This window comes from Perca flavescens, chromosome 15, assembly GCF_004354835.1.
Source record: "Perca flavescens isolate YP-PL-M2 chromosome 15, PFLA_1.0, whole genome shotgun sequence".
Taxonomy (NCBI): Eukaryota; Metazoa; Chordata; class Actinopteri; order Perciformes; family Percidae; genus Perca; species Perca flavescens.
This window is the reverse complement of record NC_041345.1, coordinates 7,518,438-7,545,619: the sequence shown is the minus strand read 5'-3', so window position 1 is coordinate 7,545,619 and position 27,182 is coordinate 7,518,438. Positions and strand designations below refer to the sequence as shown.

General features: G+C 41.6%; 1 protein-coding gene across 3 annotated transcripts; it reads right to left on the bottom strand.

The window, feature by feature from the left end:
- Positions 1-9,514: 9,514 nt before the first annotated feature.
- On the bottom strand, positions 9,515-25,520 carry LOC114570362 (protein FAM83G). Of its 3 annotated transcripts, none has more exons than XM_028600653.1 (6): positions 24,736-25,520; positions 23,142-23,309; positions 17,673-17,797; positions 14,040-17,271; positions 13,855-13,887; positions 11,711-11,787 (listed from the first exon to the last, which is right to left on the bottom strand). In XM_028600653.1, the coding sequence occupies exons 1-5, from the start codon at positions 25,186-25,188 to the stop codon at positions 13,858-13,860; spliced, it is 4,008 nt and encodes a 1,335-aa protein (XP_028456454.1). In that variant the 5' UTR covers positions 25,189-25,520; the 3' UTR covers positions 11,711-11,787; positions 13,855-13,857. The 3 variants fall into 3 exon arrangements, with proteins under 3 accessions (XP_028456453.1, XP_028456454.1, XP_028456455.1); XM_028600654.1 differs by having other exon boundaries at positions 11,753-11,787; positions 14,031-17,271; XM_028600652.1 differs by lacking the exon at positions 13,855-13,887 and having other exon boundaries at positions 9,515-11,787.
- Between the last annotated feature and the right edge of the window lie 1,662 nt (positions 25,521-27,182).

Genomic DNA, 27,182 nt, shown 5'->3' with positions numbered 1-27,182 from the left:
CTGAACAACAACGTCAGCTAACGTTTTTTGACACCATTAACACTATGATGGCCAGGACTCCCTTGAAAAAGAAGTTTTTAATCTCAATGGGATTTTCATGGTTAAATAAAGATAAAATAAAAAAAATACAAAAGTTCACATCCTGGCACTGCCAGGTGCTCTTGAGCAAGGCACCGTACCCCCCCTCCCCCTAACCGCTCAGGGCGCTGGTCCTGACCTGGTCCAGCAGCACCTGGTGGCAGTCCACTCACTCTGACATCTCTCCATTTGTGCATGAATAGGTCCTGAGCATATGTGTGTGTATTTCAGGCCTGTGTGTAGTGATTGTAAATTGTAAATTGTAATTTCCATAAATTAACAGTATAAATTAGAAATAAAAAAAACACAGACCTACTGAGAGATTCCTTATTCCTAATACTGAGACTCTGTATCCATACAAACCAAATCATCTTTCTGGAAAAGACTGCATTGAAAACACCTCACTATTCAAATATTTAAAATCCTGATCCGGTAAATAATTCAAATTGATTGAGTACACCGTAGTGCACCCCGTCCTCCATCAGAGGGAGACAGAGACTGTGTCTGAACTCCTAATTTACCACCCTGTCCACCATATTTCCTTCCTGACCTATTTTATTATATTTTAGTGTCTGTATGTTAAGTGTTGCAGGGCACTTTATAGTTCGCAATGTTGGAGGCTGTAGTCTCGCGGTGCTGTTGAAACTACAGCCATCAAATTGACTATTAAGTCAAGTAGACACCTCTCTAAAACAGTTTCAACAAAAACTGAACCTTCTAACAAAGTATGATTTTTGTTTAATTAGACAGAATTATTTTAGCTAACTCTCATAAACTGGTGTGACGAGCGAACATAGATTTCGAGCCTATGACGACTCCAGACTTGAGACTTGATGGCCTGCAGATGGCAGTACAGTCTAAGCTGTAATAGTTTTCAGTGTGAGCAGGGGAGAACTGTCTGGGGAGAATTGGGACTTTTTTAAGCAACCCTGAGCAGTTGGCTGAGCAGAAAGGCTGCAGAAGAGTTGTTCCACAGGAAGCCACAGATCATTGTAGTGTGTCCTGTCTTTGTCTCCGCTGTGTTGGCTGACTGGCAGCCACAAACATGAGTCACAACGAAGGTCACATCTAAGCTGCTTGTGGCTCAAATGCTTAAATACATAAACAGGATAGAGTGGTATCTATTTATCTTTCAACATGTTATGCAAAGGTTTAAGTTGCACAAAGTAAGCTTTGACTTTTATCAACCTCTGCCACGTCCTACACATTTTTATCCCACTTCATAACAGCGGCCTGTAATTGACTTAAATAATGAAGTTACATTTTCACAATATAAAGGATGTGGATAATTAGAGCACAGATCCGTCAGAAGAGGTAATGTATAACTACTCCGTCATGCAATGCTGCCGGTCTGGAAATGACTCGGTCCTGATGAGGTAACCAATGACCTTATCAGCCCCTGTAGATACAGTGTAATTGTCATTTTGTGGTAAGGAGCAGTAAAGTCCTTTTGGAAAAAGATCCACAAAAAAAAAAAAAGATCTTCTCTTATAACCTCCTTGCATCTCTGGCATATTGTGTTGAGGATGTTTCGTTGAGCCTCATTCATTCACTGGGCATGAACCTTCTTCTTTTTCTTCCTTGCACAGCTTGTGACACCTCCAACAAGTCTCCTCCTGCGCCTCTCTGCAGGGGCTGAATACCTTGCTCAAGGGCTTGATAACATTTGCAAGGGGAGGGGATTTAGCACCTGGATATGGATTTGAAGCAGCGACCTGTAACTTGAGATCCAGAACATGAATGCTATAACTGCAAAAAAACGCAAATAACTGTAGACTTTTATTGACATGCTGCAGATTTATAGCATATCTGAGAGCTTAAACACCTCTTTCACTTACACTGGTCTTCGCCTTTGGCATGCAAACACTGTTTCACACGAGCCACATACGTGTTCAGGTATACCAAACTCAGTTGTCTGCAGAGTGAAGCTAAACTGAATTGCTTTAGTGAAATTGTGTTGTGTCAGTTGGGAAATGGAGAGCCTTACAGAGTCTCTTCCTCTGTAGAAGTCTTTAATTGTGTTCCCTCCCTTCTTACTTCTTTGCCTTAACCTTTTTCTGACAGGATTAATTAAATGCCACTCCAACAATCAGCTGCATGCCAGAGGAGGGAGTGGGCCGGAGGATGGTGTGAATGTGTGTGTGTGTGTGTGTGTGTGTGTGTGTGTGTGTGTGTGTGTGTGTGTGTGTGTGTGTGTGTGTGTGTGTGTGTGTGTGTGTGTGTGTGTGTGTGTGTGTGACCTAAAGCTCTTTTTTTTCCCTTTTCAAGGACCCTCCCTGCTGCTCTGCCTTAACACATCCAAATCTATGGTCTGTCTGTCTGTCTGTCTGTCTGTCTGACTGTCTGTCTGTCTTTCTTTCTGACTGTCTGTCTGTCTGTCTGTCTGTCTGACTCACTGTCTGTCTGACTGTCTGACTGTCTGTCTGTCTGACTCACTGTCTGTCTGTCTGTCTCCCTAGTTGGTTGCAGGGCAGCCTGTAGAGCTTGGATGCCCCATCTACTGTGAGACCGATGCTAAAATATTATCTTACAACATCACTCTTTCAATAACACAACAATGAAGATAATCTCGAGTGCCTTTGAAAATGTGCCAGTTAGCCCTGAGCTAGTCTATCAGAGCAGGCTTACTCTCCATCTCTCAAACCAGGTGTGTCTACAAAGTGCCAGTGTGACATTCACCCAGCGGCTTTATTGTAAAACACAAAGCCTGGGTTTGACCAAAAAACGTTTAAGATGCAATAAATCACGTCTGTGCTTGTGAAAACAGTACCGCTTTTTTACAAAGGGGCTGCTCTGTAAGAAATACCGGGGCTCGCACTCAGTTTAATGAGTTTTATTTTTGTTATCTTATTTCTTTTAACAGAGTTCTTCAGACCATGTCATTTCCTGACAATCATTTTTCTTTCTCAATAAAAATGAATGGAATTGCTCAAATTAATTGACTGTGCTCAAAGCATGACTAAATTCAGCCTCGCAGCCAGTGAGCACAACCTCTAATCCAATCTATGTTAAAATAAACTAGATTGAGGTCTACATATTTGGTTTCACCAAGGTGACAATGTGTAGTCACAGTTCCAATGAATGACCCTATGTCTACAGTAATAAACAGGGATGATTGTTACTAAATCAAATTAATCTGGATGTCACCATTTGGATCAGAATGTGTCTGGAGTCCTGTCAGTTGAGGTGTATAACCTCTGAATTCAGTGACTGTATAGAGCTTGTGGCTTTAAGAGTTCAATGGAATTTTCCTCCTGCCATTGAATAACAATAAAATGATGATCGCTCATTAGATATGCCGTTTAAGAGCCAAACGACCAAAGTTGGCACCACACTCTGATCTTTCGATGCGAAACAAGCCCATGCACCTGACTGCCCTTTGAAATATGTAAACCGCCTCTCACGCTCTTCCTCCCTGCGAATCCAGACATATCATTCACCTGGGTGAGGTGTAGCTCGCTCCCACTGCTTTAAAATCCATTTCACTATTGCAGCAGGGAATGTGGTTTTTGTTGTTGTTGTGTTTTATCCAAATAGGGCGAATGATCCCGTGCCACATCTGTATTATTTCTCTAAGTCTATTGGACACCCTGTCAGCTGGTGGTATAAAGTGTAAGGCCTCCAGAGTAGGCTACACGAGTCTGTGTGAGAGGTGTTTCTCACAAAGTCTGCTGCGCTGTGCTGGTTTAGTTTAGTTTAGTTTAGTAGTTAATTTGAACATGTTAAAAAAAAAAAAAAATATATATATATATATATATATATATTAGGGCTGTCAATTGATTAAAAAGAAATTAACTAATTAATTGCACAATTTGCTGTAATTAATCGCGATTAATCGCTTTTTTAAATTGAGACTGAAGCTTGTAATAATGGATATTTAAATGCTAAATCACTTAACTTTGCAAATATGAAGAAAAAAAAAAAAAAAGGAAAGGTTCTGCTAAGTTCACAATGTTTAATATCTTTCAGAACAACAGGAGCAACAATTTGGCTTATTTAGTCCTGCTGAAGGCTGCTGAAACGGCTAGAAACTGTCTGACTTGAGAGCAGATTTTTGTCACCGTCCCCGGCTGCTGTCGCCTGCTTTCGTCTACTTTACAGGCGAGGCGCAGTTCATCTCCAACGAGCCGAGAGTTCAGTCGCCGACAGGGCAGTCAATGGTCGGGACTCACCCGGTAATGGCGAGCGGAATGAGGTGACTAGTCTCTCAAAATCTGACGAAAATCTTCTAAACTGACCTTTGTTGAGCTGAAATGAAGACAGATTCAGCAACTGCACGGCCTATTTCTCGCTTAAAATGTTTTCAGAAACATGTTTCAGTGAACTATCTACAATATGAGATCATATTCTGAACGGCCGCCATGACAGTCTGGCTCTCAATATCCGGAGAAAACAAACCCATGTGACGCGTTCGTCCAATCAGCTGCCGGTTTTCATTACTTGGGCAACAATACAGAGTAGCGCCGCCTGCTGTTATGGAGACGTATTACGTTTCTCAGCCGCCACATGAATTAAACAAACACAGCTGCGTTAATTTCGTTAATTTTTTTTAACGAGTTAAATATTAAAAAATTAACGCGTTCATTTTGACAGCCCTAATATATATAGCCTATATATACACATATATATTAAAATGACAGATAAATGAGGACATGTACTTCTCAGCACAATCTACCAAAATTATTATAAGTAATTCATATAAGAAATTCCCATGTTCAAAAAGGAGTAGGAAGAAGTTCATAAACTAACTTTTCTAGTCCTACCCCCTTTCTCTATTTTTATCCTTTAGTTAAATACAAAAAAATTCAACACAATTCTTCTTTACATACACGTACACCGTATATCTACCGACCTACAGCTCACACACACCCATGCATACACAGGCACAGATGCATACATACTGTACATGCATACACACACACATTTACATTTTTTTGCTCTCTTTTCTTTTCCATCTATGTTCTTCCTTTCTGTCTATCTATAGTAAATCAAATAATAACACATCCATACTAGACTTAGTGTATAGATACAGGAACTTAGTATATCGTATACTGGTTGCTCCGAGAGAAAAAGCAGACAGGTGATGAAACTATTGTACAGCAAAACAATTGAGTAACAGGGCGAGCCTTGCAGATTCTGCAAGAGGACGCCACAAATGTCAGCCTCTTGGTTGCTGCTTCGGTGGCTCACTGCTGTCCCACCTTTATTCCCACCAGATGTAACAACCAATAGCCAATCAATTCATTATTTAACATTCAAAGCTGTTCTGTTATTGTCTACATGTAATCAGCGTGTACTGCTAGCTGGCTTTCTTGGTTTCAGACCCAAAAAGTAAATAACTCACATATCCATTCAGTCTCTCATCTCTTTACTTATGTGAAGTGTGTAATCTTTACTTTATACTACTTATGTCATATTTTTTGCATAAAGTAAGCCAAAAGAAAAACATTTTCAATATTTTCTGATACATATTTCATTTCATCATTTCATTCATTTCATCACCACGTTGTGAAAAACATACATAACAGAATTTCAGCATGCTGCTGCTGCGTCATCGTCCGTCATGTTGTTAAAAAATGTCCCCTAACCCGCTACATTTTATAAAGACTCTAAGACACATTAGGGATTTGATGATAGCGTGACAATCAGCTCTGTATATACTATTTTCTTCAACATTATCGCCACATCATTTACATACTAAATACTCATTGTGATATTGCTAAACATTCAAACCCAGCAGCAACATCTACTTATATTGAATCCATGGAGAAAAAAAGAAATGATTATGTAATGTCAGTTCCTCCTTGGAAAAGTTATAATTGACTAGTCTCAGACTTCAGAAATCATAAGATGAACTGGTCTCTGGCTTTTTGTCCTCACCTTGTTCACAGAGACCAGGAAAAAAATATCACATGACACAAATCATTGGCCATGAAGAAAGAAACAGCTCAATCCAAACAGGCTTGGGATTAGGACCCGAGTGAGCATGACAACGTGCTAATTAAAGAATGACTCACGTCCTGTGTCGGAAATTTTGACGTAAGAGGATGTCTTGACTAAACCCCCAGTCCACCTACACCTTCCTACATCTTCCTACACACACACACACACACACACGCACACACACACACACACACACACACACACACACACACACATCGTATTCGTGTATTCGTATTCAGGTAAATGACAGGTCCCCACAAAGATAGTGCCACAAACCTGTGTGTGTGTGGGTGTGTGAGCCCGGGTCTTCCTTGTCTATATTGCGACCCCTGAGGCTGAGTGGAGGTCTGGCATTATCAGCTTGGAGGGCTCAGCTGAAAGGATGATGTTTCTCAGACCCAAAACTGCAAGGCCTGCTTTCTCCATATAAATGGCCTGATTTCTATTTAAATATGACTGTATGTGTGTGTGTGTGTGTGTGTGTGTGTAGTGTGCTATTCTGGGATTGAGCCACAACTATCATACAGGGCAATAATCCACAAAAACATAACCCTCATCAAGACTTCAAAACAAAATATGATGTGTGTGTGTGTGCTTTTTTTGCATGCTTGAGATAGTGAGGTAATGAAGCCTCGCAGTGTGTTGCTGCTACTGAGATCCGGTTAACGTTGCACAGCTCGCTGACTGGACAGGTTACCTGTGCTTGGCACATACTCACACTACAGATGGCTTTTTCTTTTCTTTTTTCCTTTGGGTTGCTGCCTGTCTGTCCCACATTACTACCATCCATGCTCCAGCCCAATTAATAATAAGATAAGATAACAGGAAGGAGTAAACACAAACTCTAGGCGAGAAAACAGAGCTTCCCAAATGGGTGATATGACAAACATTTCTTTTTTCTTAACAATCAGTAAATGATAGTGAATGAAAAATCAGCCGTGATTTAAGTCATTTTTAAGGCACCCGGGGTTTTGTGTTCACAAGCAAGTCAGCTATTTTAACGGAGCACTATTGTGCCATATTTCTCCAAAACCAGTAAGGACTTGAAAACTTGTTTTTTTGTTATTACCATAAACATGGGCGCTGTAGTTTATATTGAGTCACATACACAATCCTTGCTGATGCAAATACTCAATACAGCTCCAAGTGTGTGGGCTGGTCCGTGGATGCTGAAGTCAACAGTCTATTTTGGAGATTTCATGTCCCTGTGTCTCTTGCTGTATATCTCTGATGTCTCTCCATCTTTCCCTGCCTCATGCTTTATTCACAGTTTCTTTCTGTCCCTTGCCTTTTCCCTCGCAGTCACTTCAGATAAGGAGGGATTTCCTGCTTCTCTTTCTCCTCTATCTCTCTGCCTTCTGCATCTCAATCAATTTGTGTGTGCGTGTGTGCGTGCGTGTGTGTCTGTGTGTCAGTGGCTGAGTCATTCTAAATCTGGATGTGTGACCCAAACGATTCATAAAGCATGTTTCATGGCATGTCTATCGGACTATATGAATTGAGTCCTACAGGGGAGGTAGACAAAACCACACTTTACTATTTTGGTGATACAATGTCCATATATTGTAATCTTTGGCATAAGCAAAATATATAATCTAAATATAACTTTTGCAGTTTTGTCTTTTTGGAACACTATTGTTTTGAAATATTGCTGCTGATTGTCAGACGTCTTTAAAGTGCCCATATTATGCTCATTTTCTGGTTCATAATTGTATTTTGAGGTTGTACCAGAATAGGTTTATATGGTTTCATTTTCAAAAAACACTATAATTTTGTTGTACTGCACATTGCTGCAGCTCCTCTTTTCACCCTGTGTGTTCAGGTCTCTGTTTTAGCAAATATCTTTGTTGGGATGGAGATGAGCCATGGCTAGCTACTACCACATCTAGCTAGCAGCAGCTCTTCCAGCAGCAGCTTACAGGAATAATCAATTTCTTTTGTAGATTAGGGTGAACTCTTGTGTGTTGTAACAATGTTTTGCCATTGAGAACGAGGTGGCTAACTGCTAGCGCTACTTTAGAAGAAGTCTCCCGGCTAATCCTGCCTTGTTCTGACCAAAGTTGGAGAAACAGCTAGTTGATTAGCTAAAGTAGTTAGCACACACCAATGTTTCGGCCGATAACGTAGACGGCCCTGCCTATTTTGACCAGCTCACCCGGAGACTGAAGGCAGGATACATTCAGAAACCTGGTATCTCACTCAAAACAGCATGGATGTTTTTTTCTCCAAGTTTGTATGCGTGTGGAAGCACCAGACACACAAAATAACACCCCAAATCCCAGAAAAAGTGATTTTTTCATAATATGGGCACTTTAATAGCTTCCAAATGCTGCCATATGGTATTTAAAGGGACATTTGTTCCCATTTTGGTAAATACACGTATTTAATGTCTTGCTAAGAGTTAGATCAGAAGATTGAACCGCTCCCTACATGTAGGTTATTGTAATAATCCGTACAAAAACTGAAGAGTAAAAAAGACAATTTGCCAATTTATGTTTGGTTATTTTGTGCTAAGAGAGGTTAAAATGATATTAGTTCTCAAATATATGGAGATGAGCCATGGAGCGACATCCAGGTGTTCTCACAGAGCTTACAGGAATAATCAGTAGTTTGTGAAAGTGTGCACATCATCTTCTACCCTGCAGTAAATAGATCTCGCCTTCAGTTTCTCTTCCACTGTTCACATAAACATGCAAATTCAGTTGAGTCAATCAGCCATTGGATGTATCACTTGTCTCTACTGGCATGCCATAAGCTTTAACAGCATACAGTACATACAACTTTAAACAAATCATGTCAGCAGTTCACAAATTGAAGCTATGAGTTCTTTTACTGTGAAAATAAATTATAAATCATCACACGTCAGCTGCAGATTTTCATGCAACTCACACAAACTCAACCTTTTTTTTTTAGGAGAAGCTTCTGTGCTCCATGTCTGCAGGTAACATTGGATACAAATGTCCCTTGGGACCATCTTGAACATGCTATGCACTTTTGGAAATTTGGTTGCAAGTCACAGCCGTCTCTGACATGGATTACAGCTCATATCTGCAGAGTTGCAGCGTGTTGTGAAGCTTCCAAAACCACAGAGTCATTGTGGGACTGTACAGCACCACCATTTTTGACAGGACTGAGGCTGCTAAAAGAAATGAACTGAGATAACTCAGATGTTTAGTACATCTCAGTCAGCATGCAGAGCAGCTTTCCACAGCTCCAAAGGGCAGACGCCAATGATTCGCAATCTAAATTTCATAAAAAAAAAATTCAATCCCTGTTTTCTTTTCATGTCAACACCTCCCTTAGGAGCAGATTACAAAATCCAACCCACGACAAAATGATCACAAGCGCTCGCAGAGCCCAACAGTGATATGGAGATTCACTGCAGTCAAATAAAGCTGGTTTAAAAGTGAAGAGTTAAACAAACATTCAGCACAGTACACAAATTCATTGTCTGTCTCCCATAACAAGATGACAGCCTGGAGCTTCTCTCATTTTGTTGTGTGTGTTGTTTTTCTGTCAGACCACACAAGAATTATGTACACATCAGCCATTTCATTGATGTCATCAATGAGTTTATTTGTCATGCAAAACAGCAACTCTGCCCATTTCCACATTCCTTCAAGGGCATCTTGTACTCTGTTGTCATAGGACATCTGTATCTGTCTTCAGAGTAATTGGCCTGTCTTGTGTGGTGTTGACTGGGCTCGTCTCTAACTTATGCTTTGTTTGGGCACAGACTTCCAGGCGAAAAGCCTTTTGAATGTAAATGGCATATGGTGTAAACAACGAATATATCAATTACCTGACCCCTTTAGTGTTTCTATGTACAGCACACAATGGAAGAGTACAAAATAACCAGAATAAAGGTGTGAGACAATAAGAAAAACAATAAGGTGCGATTCTGCATCAACAGTTTCATCATTCAAATTTGTATTGTAAACACTTAAATCCAGTGAAGAGGAGAGACTTGGCTTGTTATAGCACAAATGTGGGACAAATACTCCCACTCAACTCATATAAACACAATGAAAACTGCCACTGTCATGACGTTAGCCATTTGAACATTTACTTATTTGTCTGCTCACAGAATCTAAAGTGGTGGTAGAGCATATTAAACCTCTTCAACAGCGGTCCGTGACATTCAGTGTTTTTTATTTTTTTTGCATTGTTCAGTATCGCACAAAAATACAGTACATCTGTAATGCTGTACATTTCATGTTTGCTTTCATCAGGCATGTCATTGTACCTATTTCAAACTCTATTAATGTGCAGTGTAATGACTTCCAGTCACACTGCACATACAATACTGTATGTTGGAAACACAAATTCACATTGACATAGCACTATCCCGAGATACCATACTAATCTAACCAAAGAAGATCGCCCACATTTCTAATCTATCTGAATGAAATGACAAAAAAAGAGTAAGTGGTTGACTTAAGGAATTTCATTCAACTGTATCAGTGAATTCAGGAAGCAACCGCTTTTGTTTTTGCACGATCCACAGTATATGTACAGTGGATCAAAGTCAAAGCAGCCTATCTAATGTGCAGTATGTAAAAGGCAAACTTCTGGCTTTACATAATATTTACATACTGTATGTTCCTGGTGTTCATTTTCTTTGGTCACACAAACAATTTAAACATTTAATATCCAAGTTTTAATTTGAAAATGGGAAACAACTCCATTATTCAGTTGTTCGATAACTTAGACCAGGTGGGTGAAAAAGCTAAAACCGTGTCATAATTTAGGGGAGGCAGCTATGGTTCAGTTCCATATATGTCCAGGCCATTGACAGCATCAGAGGTCACAACCTCCTAAATTTCAGCCAGAAAAGGCAGCTGGATTTTCAACATGAAAAGGTTCCTGCAAAGGTTTCACACTGCCATGTGGAAAACAACTTAATGTGCGTCCTCCATCAGACGAGACAATCCCACATGTCATGGGTCATTAGGTCGAAGCTCGAACATTCACTGAAAGCATTAGCAAGTAGTAACACTTAAGGTTAAAAAAGGTGCTACACTGGGTTAAGTCAAGTTTTTTTCTTGGAGGTGAACGGAGAGAGTTTTCTATCGCTATTCTTTATTTTAACCTGCCATTTCTTTGGCTTGAGGTCTTATAGTATTAAAAACCGAATCTGACGTTACCAGACTAGCTGGAGCTCTTACGTCCCTGTCCCGGAGAGCTGGCTCTGCCTCTCTTGCTCTGCACTGGCAGCTTGCTCATCTTGTCCTTTAGGCCCTTGAGGTTGTACAGCCTGCTAAAAGTGAAGCTAAATGGAGCACTTGGTTCTTCCTGCCAACGTGCTTCCCGCGGTGATGCCGTCTGGTTGTGGGAAGGAGGATGGAGCTGCGCCTCTCTGTTAGAGTGTGTGTGGCGAAAGGAGCCCGGGGATTTTAAGTAAGCATGTTGATTCTGCGACTGGCCAGCGACCATCCTGCCCTGCGCTGCTAGAGGCGGTCGGGAGAGGAGGCTGTGCTGGCCGCGGGGGGCTTCGGCTTGCTTCCGCCCTGCTGCAGACCCGACAGCCCTCGCCGTCACTGGAGGAGGGGGTGTGGATGGCGGTTTGCGAGAGGACGAGGTATTAGCCAAGACCTGGAAACTATTGTGGAGCGCCTTGCTTTCTGCCTGGTTCAGTTGACAGCTTCCCCAGGGACAAGGCTGGGGGGCTGAGAGGGGTCGAGGGGGTCTGGATGGTCGGGAAGGGGAGGGCCCTCTACTGTCTTGCTGTTGTCCTCCAGGGCTTTTGGGAGAAGTGTGCAAAAGCTAGAGAAAGAGAAGAGACTGGAGATAAGAAGAAATGTATAATGTATGTATAATGAGGTATCAATACATTTGACTGGGGTTAATTATAACACCAATGTCTTATATTGTATTCTATTAGTGTGCTGGCTTACATACAATGCAGTGTAACACATTTTGCACTTACAAATGCAGTGCCGAGCGATGGAAAAGAGAGGTACTTGGGTGCAATCGTGAGATCTGTTTTATTGCCGCTCTTGTTAATCTTACATGACAGAACGGAGTTAAAACATGCCAGCAACACTTCCCTGACTTGTAAGGACTATTGTTAGATAAAAAGCCATGACTCAGTTCTACGGCGAGTGAGTTAAACTACGGCATAAATGTGAAACCATCAATCTTTTACCGATTCATCAATATTGCATCGGTGTGTGACTGCGTGCGGTGCCTCATTAAAACTATGTCACTTTAATTCACACATTCTCCTTGTTCAATAATGAACAAGTATTGTGTGCTTCAAAGTTAGTGATGCACTGCTGGCGCATACTCAACAGACCTAGACACACACACACACACACACACACACACACACACACACATAAGAAGTGGTAACCTTGCAAAATACACTGCATACACAGTTCATAGAAAGATCATTTTGGTTAATGCAACACAAGGTTCATTTTCATTGAATGTTAGCTTATTAGTGAAAAAGCGTCAATTAAAGGACAAGTTTGATAATTTGAGAAAAAATGTGTTACAATTTTTGCTGAGAGTTAGATGAGATTGATACCACTCTCGTGTCTGTATGAAGAGGGTTGGACATCGATTTGATTTGAACAATTCTTATCAAGATTCAAATCAAGAATCGATTAGAACTGTAATCGTAAACAACAATCACTCCGATTGTTGTTTACGATTACGGTTCTAATCGATTCTTGATGCAATGGTGATTTACAATTTTACCGGGCTGTTTTTTTTCCTCACGTAAAATAAAACCACACTTTAGAGCGCCGATTACTGTGTTCTCCATGCCTGCAACACAACAAGCGCCTCGAAGTATGGTGGCCGCTACAGAAACTAAAACTTCAAAACCAAATTTCCAATAAAAAAAATGATTAAATTGGAGTCATAATTTCTTATTTTTTTAAAGATATTTTTTAGGGTTTTTCCTTTTTATTTAGAACAGCTGAAGAGATACAGGAAAGGTGGGAGAGAGAGGGGGACGATATGCAGCAAAGGGCCTCGGGTCGGGTTCGAACCTGGGCTGCTGGCAAGGACTTAGTCTTAGTCCAAGTTGGAACCGGTTCTCGATGCCCAATCCTATGTATAAAGCTACCGCAGTTAGCAGTTGGCTTATTTAGCTTAGCACAGCGTCTGGAAACAGGGGGAAACAGCTTGCCTGGTTCTGTCCAAATGTAACAAAATCTATCTACCAGCACTTGTAGACTAAAGATAACTTGTTTGTTTAATCTGTAAAAAAAACATTGGAGTAAAGACGACAAATCATCCTTTTACGGGAGTGTCCTCTTGCCTGGCAACTGTTAAAGCCCCCTGTTTCCAGTCTTTGTGCTAAGCTAAGTTAGCCAGCTGCTGGCAGTAGATTCATATTTTCGGTACAGACCGTCTATGCTACAGAAATGTATCAAACGTGTACGAGCGGTATCAAAATTCTCATCTAACTTTCGGCAAGGAAGCAAATCAGCATATTTCCCATTAAACTTTTTCTATAAAGCTTAAATCCATCATTTTTAAAAGTAATATGTCATTATAATGATATCCTTTGGCATGGTGCAGTGTGGTGAAATACCGGCAATCAGAATTATCAGTAAATGGAGAAACTTTTTCCGCTATTCAGAAATGTTTTATCACTTAATGCATTCATATTCACACCTTAAATCTAACTTTTTTACTGCCGACAGCGAGATAAAATATCTGCACAAATATTATACTTGGTGCTGTAAAAATGCAGAACTGCTGAATGATGATGATTTCTCTTCATTTAGCTCAGGTAAACTACTGTCACTACCACTTTTTATGAAATATAAAGACTTACACTAGGTCCCCCTTAAAAAGTGGGTAAACTGTGCTTACCCTTTACATCACTGGTGTACGCTGAACAGAATACTGCAAAGTTCAGAAATTAGAAAATTAAAGAAAAGTATACATAATTTCAATTAGATTACCTGCACAGTGGCTTCAAGAGCTATTTTTGATGCTGATTAGGAGAATTACTTTGAATATAAAGATGCAAACTTCCGCCACCTTACTGTTCATACCTTCTGTCCATCAGTCTCTGTGGCTGAATGGGGTCTGTCTCTCCTCTCCACACTGCTGGGACCTGATGGCTCCTTGTCATCTGCCTTCTCTTTGTCTGCTCTCTTTTCCTCAGAAGATGCCTTCTTTGGTTGAAGGTCACTTGTGGGCAATTGCTTTAGCTCCGTTCTTTCGTTGGTTAATTCTCCTGGAGTCGCTCCTCCGTCGACCGCTCTCCCTGCTGCCGAATGGTTCAGCGCCATCTCTCTCTTCGGGGCTTGGTATTGGGCCTCCTCGTTTTTTTCTACTGCCTCTGTCGAATCTTTACCTTGTTTAAAACGGTCGGCTGCTCTCTTAGCTTCCTCGCTGCCTCTCGTCTCCGTCCCATGGTTATCCCCCTCTGTCCTCCTCCCTGTCACACTCAGTTTCCTCCCCTTTTCATCCTCTTCTCTCCCACCCTCTTCTTCATTTGTGGTTTCTTTTTCCTCCACCATTTTAACTTCCTTCTCAAGTAAAGAAGACAAAGAGGAGACTCCAGCAGGCCTAGACAAACTCTGTGTTTCACTGCTCGAGGTATTCCTGTCTGTAGTGCCTAGTTTAGCAGCACGAGTGTTCGAATTTGCGCGTGCAGGACTGCTGGTGGTGGTTGTATCATTAGCAGTATTTGTGTGCGTAACGCAAACACGATCCTCTGTCCTCCCGCTGTTGCTGGAAGCTGCTCGCTCCAAAGGAGAGTCGTTACATTCGTAAAACGAATCCTCTGAGTTGGTGGACAGAGCGGAGTCCGCTCTTGGTGAGAAATACTCGTCGGGCGTAGGCGTTCGAAAGTCTGGAGTGTATGACCGCGGATCCGGCGTGTGCGTTCGTGAGTCTGGGGTGCTGGGCGTAAGTGGAAGATACCCGTCTGGAGTTGGAGTGTGTATGAGAGCTGCGAGTGAACGTGGTTCTCTCTCAGGCGTCATCGAACGTAAGTCTGGCGTGAGTTTTTCGGGGAGACGTAAACGCAGGGGTCCTTCAGGTGTGTGCGTGCCTCTCCGTGCTTTAGGAGTTTGTTCTTGAAAGCTGCCCTGTGTGTTATGTTTTGCAGCGGGTATGTTGTCTGTGGTGTTGTCTGTGTGTTGTGCCGGTGTGAAACCTGGATTACCTTGTGTGTCTGCGACTGATGTGTGTGTGCTGTCACCAGCACTGTCTTTGGATAAGTGTGTGGAAGAAACAGGAGTGTGTGTTGGTGCTTTTATGGAATCCACAGTCTCTAATGTATCTATATCTTGTGGCATCCACTCACTATATGATATTCTCTGAGCCTTTATCTCTGTCTGTAGTGTGGCTACACAGTCTATCTGTGGGCTTAATTTGCAGTCTATCAACGTCAAAGTCTTGGGCTCGACATCTTTTGGAATTATTTCTTGACTATTCAAACTCTCTGCCTTTGGCGCATCAGCAATGGAAACATCAGACTGTTCTTCTGGGTTGTTTCCAGCGACAAACTGCATTCTTGCAATGTCATCATGTCGTCCAACTACTTCCTTCTTTGTCGCTTGGGAAGTCCCACTCTGTTTTTGCCGTAGAGCTATTTCTGTGTTCTCTGCATCTTTCTGGGCTCCTGTCTCGCTTCCACTGTTGTTTGTTGTCCCAGGCACTTTTTCTGGCGATGTCTGCGCCACGGTTGCTACATCGGGCTCATCGTGGACCGCGAGCGGCCCCATGCTCGCCTGAGGCCTCCTGACAACACTTAACTCCGGCAGCTTCTGGCCATTGCACATGACGCCGCCTTTGATAACCAGCTTGAGCGTACGAGGTTTAGGGATGGGTGGGGTTGAGTTCAAACATGGGGATGGTGAGGAAGATGGAGGGGGAGGATTGAGGGGTGTAAGAGAAGAGGTCAAATGAGGAATGGAGGAAGAAGAGCTGATGGAAGACAAAGAAGAACAGGTACCGGGAGTCGTGCTTGTAGTAATGGAGACATGATTGTTTTCAGAAAGGGAGGTTGAACTGACAGACGGAGAGCACGTGGCAGAAGCAGAAGAGAAAGACATGTGGCTGTTGACGGTGGGAGTCTGGACGTTAGGAGTCATGTCAGAGACGTTTTGTGGCTGCGTGTGTGATTCTGTACGTGGCTGCACCGTCTTCGTTTGTGTCTGTGATTCTGTGTTTGAGTCAGCGGGACACAGGTGTGGGGCGTGCGTACTGCTCGACTCCAGGACGTGCGACTTGTACACAGTATCATGTTGTTGTGTGTTTAAATCACTTTCTGCTTCGTTTTTAGTGTTCGATCCGGGGAGGGTGGTGACAGTTTGTGTGGTGTGTGAAGGCCTCCCAATGGTAGGAGTGGATGCTTTGCTGCTAGATTGGCGAGGTGTGTGTGCATTGAGGGGAAGTGTGGTGTTGTGGCTTGTATCTTGGTTGGTGGGTGTGTTTGAGTGCCGTTTGCTCTCAACATTGAGAGTCTTAGTCGTGTCTTTGTCGGATTCACACTTTGGTCCAGATGCAGGTGATTTCTGTGCAGGTGCCTCTGCTTTGCCTTTGAAGTCACCAGGCCCTGCATTGACTTGTGTTGGCTGTGCTATGCCTACCAGCGACTGTTCAGCCTTTGTTTTATCTTGTGCTAGTTGGAGTTTATTCATCTCCTCATATTTAGCAGTAAACTGTCTAGGCTTGGCGACTTCTGGCAGGATTTCCTTAGGCATGCTGAATGGACTGCTAAACCTTATCGCTTGGCTGGTTTCAAACATCTCAGATCTCTGTAGATGGACCTGATTCGGTTTGCTGGCATCACGAATGTTAATGAACCCAATTACATCACTGGGGGGATCAGGTTCTGGCCAGGTGGGCAGGTATGACATCAAGCATGCTTTCTCTAGATTGCTGAGTCCTGGGTGGATGGAAGGAGTCTCCTGTATGGCTTCTTTGTTAGCCCTACTCCGCCTCCCGTTCTTCGTTTCTGGGTTCTTGGAGTTCTTTGGATTTTGGGTCTCTTCGGGGCCAACAGAATTGGTGGGACTGGGCTTGCCTAAGGTAACCAGGGCATATTTGGGGCTGTTCAGTTTCCTTGCAATATCAGCAGAAAGAGGGGCTACTGCGACTGGCGGTGGGAGGGCCTCCAACTCAGGTTCAGGCTCCGTGGCGACCTTCCGGAGGTCAGCCAAGCTGGAGGTTGAGTAGAGGATGCGAAACAGCCTGTCGAAGGCTTCCACTGCCTGGCCTGTAACCACGGTGATGAGACTTGTGTCCAGACGCGATGACATCCAAGTGAAACTACAGAACATACGGCAAATACAAAGTTAGACTACTTTGAATTAAAACCAAGGCATTGCAAAACAAACTTCATAAAATAAGCATAAACAGCAATAACTGAACCAGGCTGACAACTGGGGCAACTATGCACGTATGGTGGATGGTGAACAGAGTCCAATTAACCTGAAGTGCAGAGCCGAAAGTAAATGCATAATTGTCCAATTACTTAGGCCCTGCACAGTAAATGTATTTGTTTTTGTTGTATATTGAATACATTTATAACCTGTTTGTCTAGTGTGTAAATAATGCTACTGAACATGAACAGACACTTTCTTTATTCGCATCTATCCATGCCACAAACAAAGACAGGTACAGCACACAGACACACACACACACACACACACACACACACACACACTGACCTGTACGACCCAGACACAGCTTTGTCTCCATCAATGAACATGAATCTGTGTCCCATTCGCCCTGTGACTTTGGTGCAGGACCGAGTGTAGAACTCTGCTCCATCTGTGCAGCGTACACGAAGGTTCTGTAACACACATTGATAGATGTCATGTTGTCTCCAAATTCAGAGCTAACTTTATAACCTGGGACCTTCGTGATATAGAGTTGCAAAACAATGACAAGGCAAACTAAATAGAAATTACCATCACAACAAATATGTATAGCATTTAGTATCAAGCATACAAAGAACAAAAGATAGTTTTCATAATTTCATGAGGTGATGTTATCTTCCTTTTGGAATATTTATTGGCTGATTGATGGCCAGGGTACTGTATATGTAAATTAGTGTGACCAAACGTCCTCTTTTGCCCGGACATTTCCACTTTTTACGTATTGTCCGGGGCGTCCGGGGGGATTTTATAAATTCATGAAAATGTCCGGTTTTCACTGTTTTCATGGGACCATTAAGCGTGTAATTAAATTGACTGGCGCTTTGCGCACAATACTATGGTACTTTGTTGTGTGACGTAATTCCCGTGAGGCTGCTTTGTGGGCAGCTCCGCACATACACAGGGCCCAGAGCAGACAGCGGAGCAGCATTGCACACAAAATGCCAAAGTGTTTCCTGCTAAAGATTTCCCACCGTGGTCAGAAAACACAGGCGAGACACTTTGTTTCTCTCACTATGACTTTGGAGTCGTACTCGCTCGCCGTCACTCTCACTTCTCCCTCGCTCTATCACACACCAGCGCACAGGCATAAACATCAGGCCACTTACGTAGGCTACGGCGAAAGCTCTGCGTGGAGCCCGCGCACAACCATAAAACAAGACTAGTGCAGCTAGTGCAGCTTCACAGTTGAACAGCAAAAAAAAATGTCCCACATACCGTCTCGGTCGGGACCGGACAAGTGGGAGACGGAGTTCACCGTGTGCAAATCTGGCACATATGTTTCAGTGTCTTTATTATTTATCTTATTACATTGAAAAGGTATTAAGAGATATTTTGTTGAATCTTACTAACACAGAAGAGGTCATATTTAGAACATTATTTCATATTATTTATTTATTTTAAAAGAAAGCTATTATTTTGTTACAGGTGGTACAGATTTTATTTTATTTTATTACAGTTATTTTTGCACCATTGAGGCATAATAAAGCATGTTCAGTAACCTCTGAGAAGCCTGGCTGAATTTGTCTCAAGGCCGGGCCGAGTGTCCTCTTTTTTTGGAAATCAAAATATGGTCACCCTATGTAAATAAAATGAAAAGGGCAGGCATACTGCACAGACCTGTGTATTGTCTTACCAGCACCATCCTCTAAACTACTTTAATGTGATTAAAGCATTAAATTATGCTCACAATGACACTTGTAAAGCACGTTATGTAGACAGAATACCAATTTGGACATACATGTGTTTTAAGCCAAATTTTCTCAAACTATGCTGATGTTTTTCACACGCACATCTAACCCTAAAAAATAGAAGTTTTAACAAACTGTAGTCTGTATGTGTAATCCACAACTGTTTGTTAGAAATATAACGTACCACTTTCCACCCTAAATTTAAGCACATCACTCCGCTGTTTCAAACTGCTAATCAATTACACATACCGCATCCAATGTATGTTACTCTTACACAAACAACATGACGTTAAGTCCCATGGATTCTGAGTTAACCTCTACCTTTTCTTGATTAGAGTGGTGCATTTCACACCATGGACCACACCACTCTCGTCAATTGTCTCGACCTTTGTCGGTCTGTGTTGGAGCTTGCCTGCTTTGCTTATCTCTGTCTGACAAACACGGCACATATACTGTAAAAGATACTTCTGTGTCAGGCTTTCCTCCGATTAAAACCTGGTGTCCTGCAGGGCTCAGTTCTCTGTCCACTTAACATGTTTCCTGCATTGGAATACAAAAAAAGACTGTTGCTTTCTTGTTTGGTCCAGCCAGATGAGGTTGCCTTTTGAAAATGTTTCCTTAATCGATGATGACAACAAAATCTCATAGTTAAGAATTTAGTATGATGGATTGCCATTCTGACTGGCCTCCAGGTGTGACTGTATAGCTGTAAAGCAATTATTTTTTCAATGAGTGCTAACATTTAACTAATGTTCATGATGATAAATGGGTGGTACAGGACATGGTGCTGCATACCTTTCAGATAAAAGATTACACATGAAAGGTACCTTGCGCTAAACACTTTTTCAATCAAGGCGTTCTCAGTTCACTCACTTTCACTCTGACTCACTTCATTTCTTTGTTTCTTCTATCCTATCCCTTGGTTTCCCATAATCCATTATTTGTCCACAGTTGTTTATTGGAGTGTTCAGGTAGTCCTTAAAAACTAGGAAACTGAAACATCATGTGATGCAGGTGTTTAGTTTACGTTGGTGATGAGTCAATGGTACATATAGCAGCCCTGCATGGTGTAAATAATATACCTTAAATATGGGGTTTATTTGTCCGTTAAATGCAAGGAAATGTGGGATCACAAACCGTTAAACAAAAACTGCAACCCAAAATCCCTATCATTCCAAAATATGGCAAATACATACAATGTGATATGTAAAGTGAAATAAAGTTTCAGCATGAATGTGTTGTCCGCCTGACATTGTTTGGTAGTAGATGTCAAGCTCTTGTTAGGCTGTTTGAGGTCCCCCTAGAACATTTGACTAACACACCATTACTTTGGTTGTTGTGAGTTTAGATTTAGACCATCTCATTTGGGGAAGGCCTTTAGGTCCGCTGAAAAACACAACTTCATGAGCCACGTCTGTACTGTACCAGTTGTCTTGATGCAGCCGATTATTCCTGGTGTGGCTTGTCTCACAGTAGAAACATTTTTTTGGTCACACCCGTAACTCTTTTTCCTCAGTACATTCCTTTTGCCAACTGATTTGATTAAATCAGCAAATTGCATTTCTCTGCGTGTGTATTCAGCTCTAAACTGTATGTTAAGTGGTCGAACCCTCAGTCCACAGCCGAAAGGGTCAAGGGTCACTGTTATAGAGTTGAAACCCCACTCAGACTGAAGATTAAGAAGAATCTGGCACCTCTTTGTCAAAATACTCATCTCGCCACATATTTGCTCCTCCTCCCATCCTGTCTATCCACTCCTCCACCTTCTACCTCTTGTCACTTATAGCGCACAGTGAAAACTCACATTTGTCACATCTGTCTTCTACTCTTTCTGCGAATCATCCTCGATTCAGCAGCCCAGACTCGAGTCCCTGACATATTGGGAGAGTTTGTATTAGCTGCATATCACTGTTCCTGGTCATAACTGCCACTTGTACAACTGTACCCTGGGCTATCACATTTTTTGGGATGCCACATAGTAGCCACAGTGACAGGATTCTGTCAGAGACTTGCGTAGAAGGATACAGGACAATTTAATGGGCGGATCCCTGCACAGACACAGTATATGACCGAGATATGGATACATAATAATTTATGGCCAAGTGTACTGTAGCTCTAAGTATGCCATCTGTCAAACACGTCTCGTTGAGCTCCATAAAAACCACGGATCTCTTTGTTAACACCGCGTTGTAAAAAAATACATATCACCTATAATGATATTCGCTCTGACTACAAGTGTCGTACATGTGACGCCAGCAGAGCCAATTTTGGTTAAAGTAACGACTACTTTTCGTGTATTTCTGCAACTTTTCTCAAGTGTACCATGCCTGAGCGGTACACCTGTGCTACAGAATATTGTACAAAATGGGAAACCATTCAAGGAAAGCTGTGACACGGGCTTTGTTGTCCTAATGCATAGCCATTCTGTGATCAAACATTTGACTAATTTAAACGTAGGGCAACTTGAGACCAGAGTGCACTGTGCAGCTCCATTACTGTTGGCAGGTTTGCACACTGTACTTGGATTTGGGGCCAAAAACATGATTGAGAAATCCCTAAGAATGTACATAAAAACAACAAAATACCAGATATTTCAAAAAGCAGCAATTGTTGCAATGAGAATAAAGCAGGTAGAAAACCTCACAGCAAATGCATGTGTGTGTTTCTAGTAACATCTCTTGAGGTCTCCTACATACAGTAAATTAAACTTTGAAACATAATAAGTCGGGTTGGGAACCTTCATGGAAATGATCCAACCTATATATATTGGGTTATCTAAATGGTTCTCCTATAGGAAGGAGGAACAACGCAGCAGCACTGAAGCAAGCAAGTAAAAAGTCTGACTTCCACTTACCAAACACTGCACTGTTTAAATGCTAACCATTATTGGCCTGTTAGGGTCGTTGAAACTAATCATTGAATCGATGCATCGCAATGTGGACATGGACGATTCTGCAACGATGCAGTGGTGCCATAATCGATTATTGCCTACTGATGCTGCTTGTTGATTTTCCCGGGCGCTGCATCTTTTGTGTTTGCCTTTTGTCTGTTGCATGCTGTGTTCAGACTCGATTACATTCAGGAAGTGTCTTTTTTAAGAGCAGATACAATAAAAAAAGGGGAGTTCATATATACGACTGCGTGAATTTGTTGATAAAAAACCAAGTGTAGCAAAATAATAATATTGAGGAGGTGACGCAGGATCATCGTAATCGAATCGTGAGACCAGTAAAGATTCACACCCCTGTGGCGTATCATCTACAGAAACATTTTTATAGGCCAACTTGGCACCTTGATCAAAAGATTAAGCCAAGAATACAATTCATTGAAGATAGCGTTGTATTTTGTCTTACTTACTTCTACGTGTCCCAACATGCCTAAAATGTGTTTTATAACTTGTGTTTTTCATGGTAACCGGCCAATTACGGAATAAAAACACTCAAAGTACGAGAAGTGTGTGTGAGAGAGAGAGAGAGAGAGAGAAATAGTGACAGAAAAAAAGAAAAAAGAAAGAGGGTAAGAAAGAAAGAAAGAAAGAAAGGAATAAAGAAAGGAAGAGATGGCATGTGCTTTCACTTATCCATGCTACTAAAAACTCTTGACTTCAATTATTTGTCATTCTTTCAAAAGATCATTTGTTCTACAACAGTGCCTTACAGATGTATTTCCCCCCCACCCACTATCCAAAGGTCAAAGATTCACTCTCCGTTAGTAAAACATTTACTCTATATAGAATTGGAACTAGAACATTTTATCCTTTCACAATTGATAATGAACTTTTCACTTTCATCATGACAAACGCCAATATATGTCTTACTGATTCTGCTCGACAGCGAGATCTAGAGCAAAATAAGGCCAGATTGCCATGAAATTTAGCCGAAGGAATAATGTTACTATTTCCCTAGTGCAAAAGACACATACAAATCCAATTAGAAAATTACCATGGATTTTACTGAGCACACATTTACTCCCGATTGATTATGGTGAATTTAGATTTTTTTGACTTCACTTTAAGTATACAACTAATCTTTGGTCTTTGATGCTAAACGTCAGAGTGGCGCTGACTCACCTTAAGGTGACCCGGGTGCATGTTGGCTCTCTGACACATGGACAGGAAATGAGGTAGTGTTGTGCGTGCCAGCAAGATGTAGACCGAAACCTTCCTCTTGACACCAGCATCTAGCAAATCTCTGAAGATGTCGACATCAGTGAACACATCCATCACCACTGCTATTACCTGGAGACAAACGCACAACTTACATTACACACATGGTAAAATCCCTACGACATACATGTCATGCATACACAGTTCATGCTTGCAAGTAAGTAAATACATGCTCAAACTTTATATTACGTCGCAGTAGGATCAAACCTCAGGCTAGGGCTGGGCAATATATCGATATTATATCGATATTTATATATAAGGCTAGATATGATCTTAAATTTTGGATATCACAATACTGTAATACAACATTTTCCTGGTTTTAAAGGCTACATTATAGTAAAGTGATGCAATTACCAGACTGTTCTAGCTGTTCTATAATGTGCCTTTACCCACTTAGTAATTATATCACCATTACTGATGATTATTTATCAAAAATATTGTGTAAATATTGTGAAAGCACCAATAGTCAACCCTACAATATCGCCGCAATATCGACATTGATGTATTTGGTCAAATATATCGTGATATTTAACTTTCTCCATATCGCCCAGCTCTACCTCAGGCGTGACGTCACTGTGAGTATACAGTTTACTCATTCCTGCCAAGACAAATAAGATTCAAGTTGTTCCACCGGTTTAAATAAATCATCACACACAAGTTTTCCTGAGCAAAAGAAAATGTATTTATGCACATTCTCCCAGGTCTCCAATGATATGACCCATATATCTTTTTTTTTGGTCAGAAGCTCTTCAGGGAAATGCCCATTGGATGTTTTAGTCAAGTATCACTAAGAACAGCTGCTTAGAAATAAAAACATGTCACATAAACTTGTGTCTTCGGACAAGTCAGCCGCATGAACTGACACAAGCTCACACTCATGTACATGATAATGCGCATAATCATGCAAATATACAACATAACAGACCATGTTAGTGTGCTGCACTTCTTTTAGTCCCAGATAATAAAGCAGTTTAATCAAGTTGCACTTTACTCTTTGTTGTCTCATTTGGTCAACAGTCTGTACTCTGACCTCATACGGAATGAGAGCCATGGCTGCTCATGGTAACATTATGTCAACATTACAGTTAACCTTTTAAATGGGTAGAGTAGGTCAGGTCAATGAACACACCAGACATCCATTCATGCATAGCAACACAGGAGAGCACAGATACAGCACATAAAAAGATTGAGATACAAATATCGACTATATAGGCCTAATATAGGTCTTATATTAAGCAGACAGAGCTAAACAGAGATTAATATTTTCATTAATCAAGTAGGCTATCTCAAATAAGGGGAAAACACCTTCACCCGCTTATAGCCTACACATATGTTTAATTGTAGGTTATGATGGCTTAATAGTGCTGTAGGCCATGTGAAATGAGTTACTTACTGAGAAACTTTAGGATACAGGCCTAGCAGTCTAATTTCTTTCTAAAGTGAAAATTAGGGCTTAAGCATAGACCTACAGTACATCGCAAATAGTGGCCCAACATACCTTTTGCGCCTGCGCAATCATTTTTCTGACAACCTCTTTGATGTGCGCCTGACCCTCCAGGGGTGGCTGCGCGTACACAGTAGTGCGCGTCACCCCCCGGTATGACACGTTGTCCGGCCAGCCCAGGTCCATCTGCGGGATGGAAGTATCCGACAAGTCGGGCCAGTAGTGCAGCGACAGCGGGGGCTCGTCGTCCTCGGCATTCTCCGGGAAGAGCTCCGTGCCCGGGTCATAGGGCTTCACCGCCTCGGCGAGAGTTTCCAACTCCGGGTCCGAGAGGAAGCCGCGCAGCTCGCGAGCCTCCAGGTACTTAACAAACGCCTCGCGACCATCCCGCAGGAACGTCTCCAGCGCGAGCCGCTGGTCTTCGCAGTACAAGAACTCCGGTTTGGACTCGTGCCTCCGCGGGTTCACGTGGTTATCGTCCAGGCACTGTATCTGGGACAGAGCCATGTCTCCAGCACAAAATAAGGAACCACTTAAACTTAAAAAAATAATAACACCAAGTTTCACGGCACAGTTCCTCTCCTAACCCTATGCAGACCGTGGGTAAAGAAAGCAGCTTAAAATGTTCTAATTGCTCCTCTGTGGCTTAAACAGCTGAGCAGTTTAACTCCAGACTTCTTACACATAACTTCATGTGGTCCCCTTCTTCGGTTAGCCATGTAATCCCTTTCACCGGCCATGATGCATTAACACTGCGCCATGTCATTCCCACTTCCAAATGAACGACTTGACCAGCTAGAGAGAGTGAATGAGTGACACCCCGCTGACGGCACCGCCCGAACAGGTGTGACCCTGACAAAACATCCACCCACACACGAAAAATGCGCACCTTTGCCACGTGACCTGTACAACTTTCCTACAGCGTGTGTGTGTGTGTGTGTGTGTGTGTGTGTGTGTGTGCGCTGTGGAACGAGAAGTGGCCGGAGAAATAAGTTGATTAACGAGGCCACCCCTTCCCTTCTCAAAACCTTATTAAATCATTCGAGTGGCAGTTCATCAAGATGAGGCATCGCATGAAAACCATCAGCAGAACATGCATACCTGTGCAGTGCCGTTTTACCTGTTCTGTCATGTTTCCTGCCAGGAGGAGAGAGCCACAAACCATTTAAACAGATCAAAATGAAGCACTTAATTGTTTTGTAGAAAGGAAAAAAAAAACAAGATGAAGAGATTAGGATGGGATTAATGGGATCTAAAAACATTAACTGGAGGAAACATACCATATACTCGTATTTATTTATTTATTTATTATTATAAAATAAGCATAAGAAAGTACAGTTTTTTAAACCAAAATGACATGTTAACCTACCCAGGGCATCAAAACTGACATTTGAACTCTGCAGTATGAGTTCTGACGTTCTGTAAAAACATAAACGCACTCAGTGTGTGTCAGAGCTTCAACTAAATTCCTAGACTTGGTAATACTAAGAAGTTAATAGTTTTTTATTTTTTTAATATAGTTTATGCATCCTCATTAGCTGCTGTTACAACAACAGCATATACTCTTCCTGGGGTCTACATAATATACAGTACCGGCCAAAAGTTTGGACACACCTTCTCATTCAATGCATTTCCTTTATTTTCATGACTATTTACTGTACATTGTAGATTCTCACTGAAGGCATCAAAACTATGAATGAACACATATGGAATTATGTACTTAACAAAAAAGTGTGAAATAACTGAAAACATGTCTTATATTTTAGATTCCTCAAAGTAGCCACCCTTTGCTTTTTTTGGTAACTCTGCAAACCCTTGCTGTTCTCTCAATGAGCTTCATGAGGTAGTCACCTGAAATGGTTTTCACTTCACAGGTGTGCTTTGCCAGGGTTAATTAGTGGAATTTTTTCCCTTATTAATAAAAAAAGCAAAGGGTGGCTACTTTGAAGAATCTAAAATATAAGACATGTTTTCAGTTATTTCACACTTTTTTGTTAAGTACATAATTCCATATGTGTTCATTCATAGTTTTGATGCCTTCAGTGAGAATCTACAATGTAAATAGTCATGAAAATAAATAAAAAAACGCATTGAAATAGAAGGTGTGTCCAAACGTTTGGCCTGTACTGTATTTACAACACTTCAGTGGAAAAAAAACAAAGACACATGACAAGTAACATCTAACATCCATACAAGACTCAACAACGCTCACAAAAATATTAAGAAGAAACAAGTTAAATGTACGCAACCCTTCACAATAAAAGACAACGTAACAAGTCTTCTCAAGAATCAAACAAATCAAACAGCCTTGAGGTTATATGACATACTTTAATGAGCGTATGTGAACTTTCAATTACTTAAAATTGGTAAGAACTCACTTATCATAAATTACAGCCTCACGATGCAGCTTGCATTGATCTCTGCAGTTGTGTGGGATGTAATTACATGTCATTAGATAATCTATAAAACTGTGGGACACAAAGAGAGTACAGTAAAGGCTG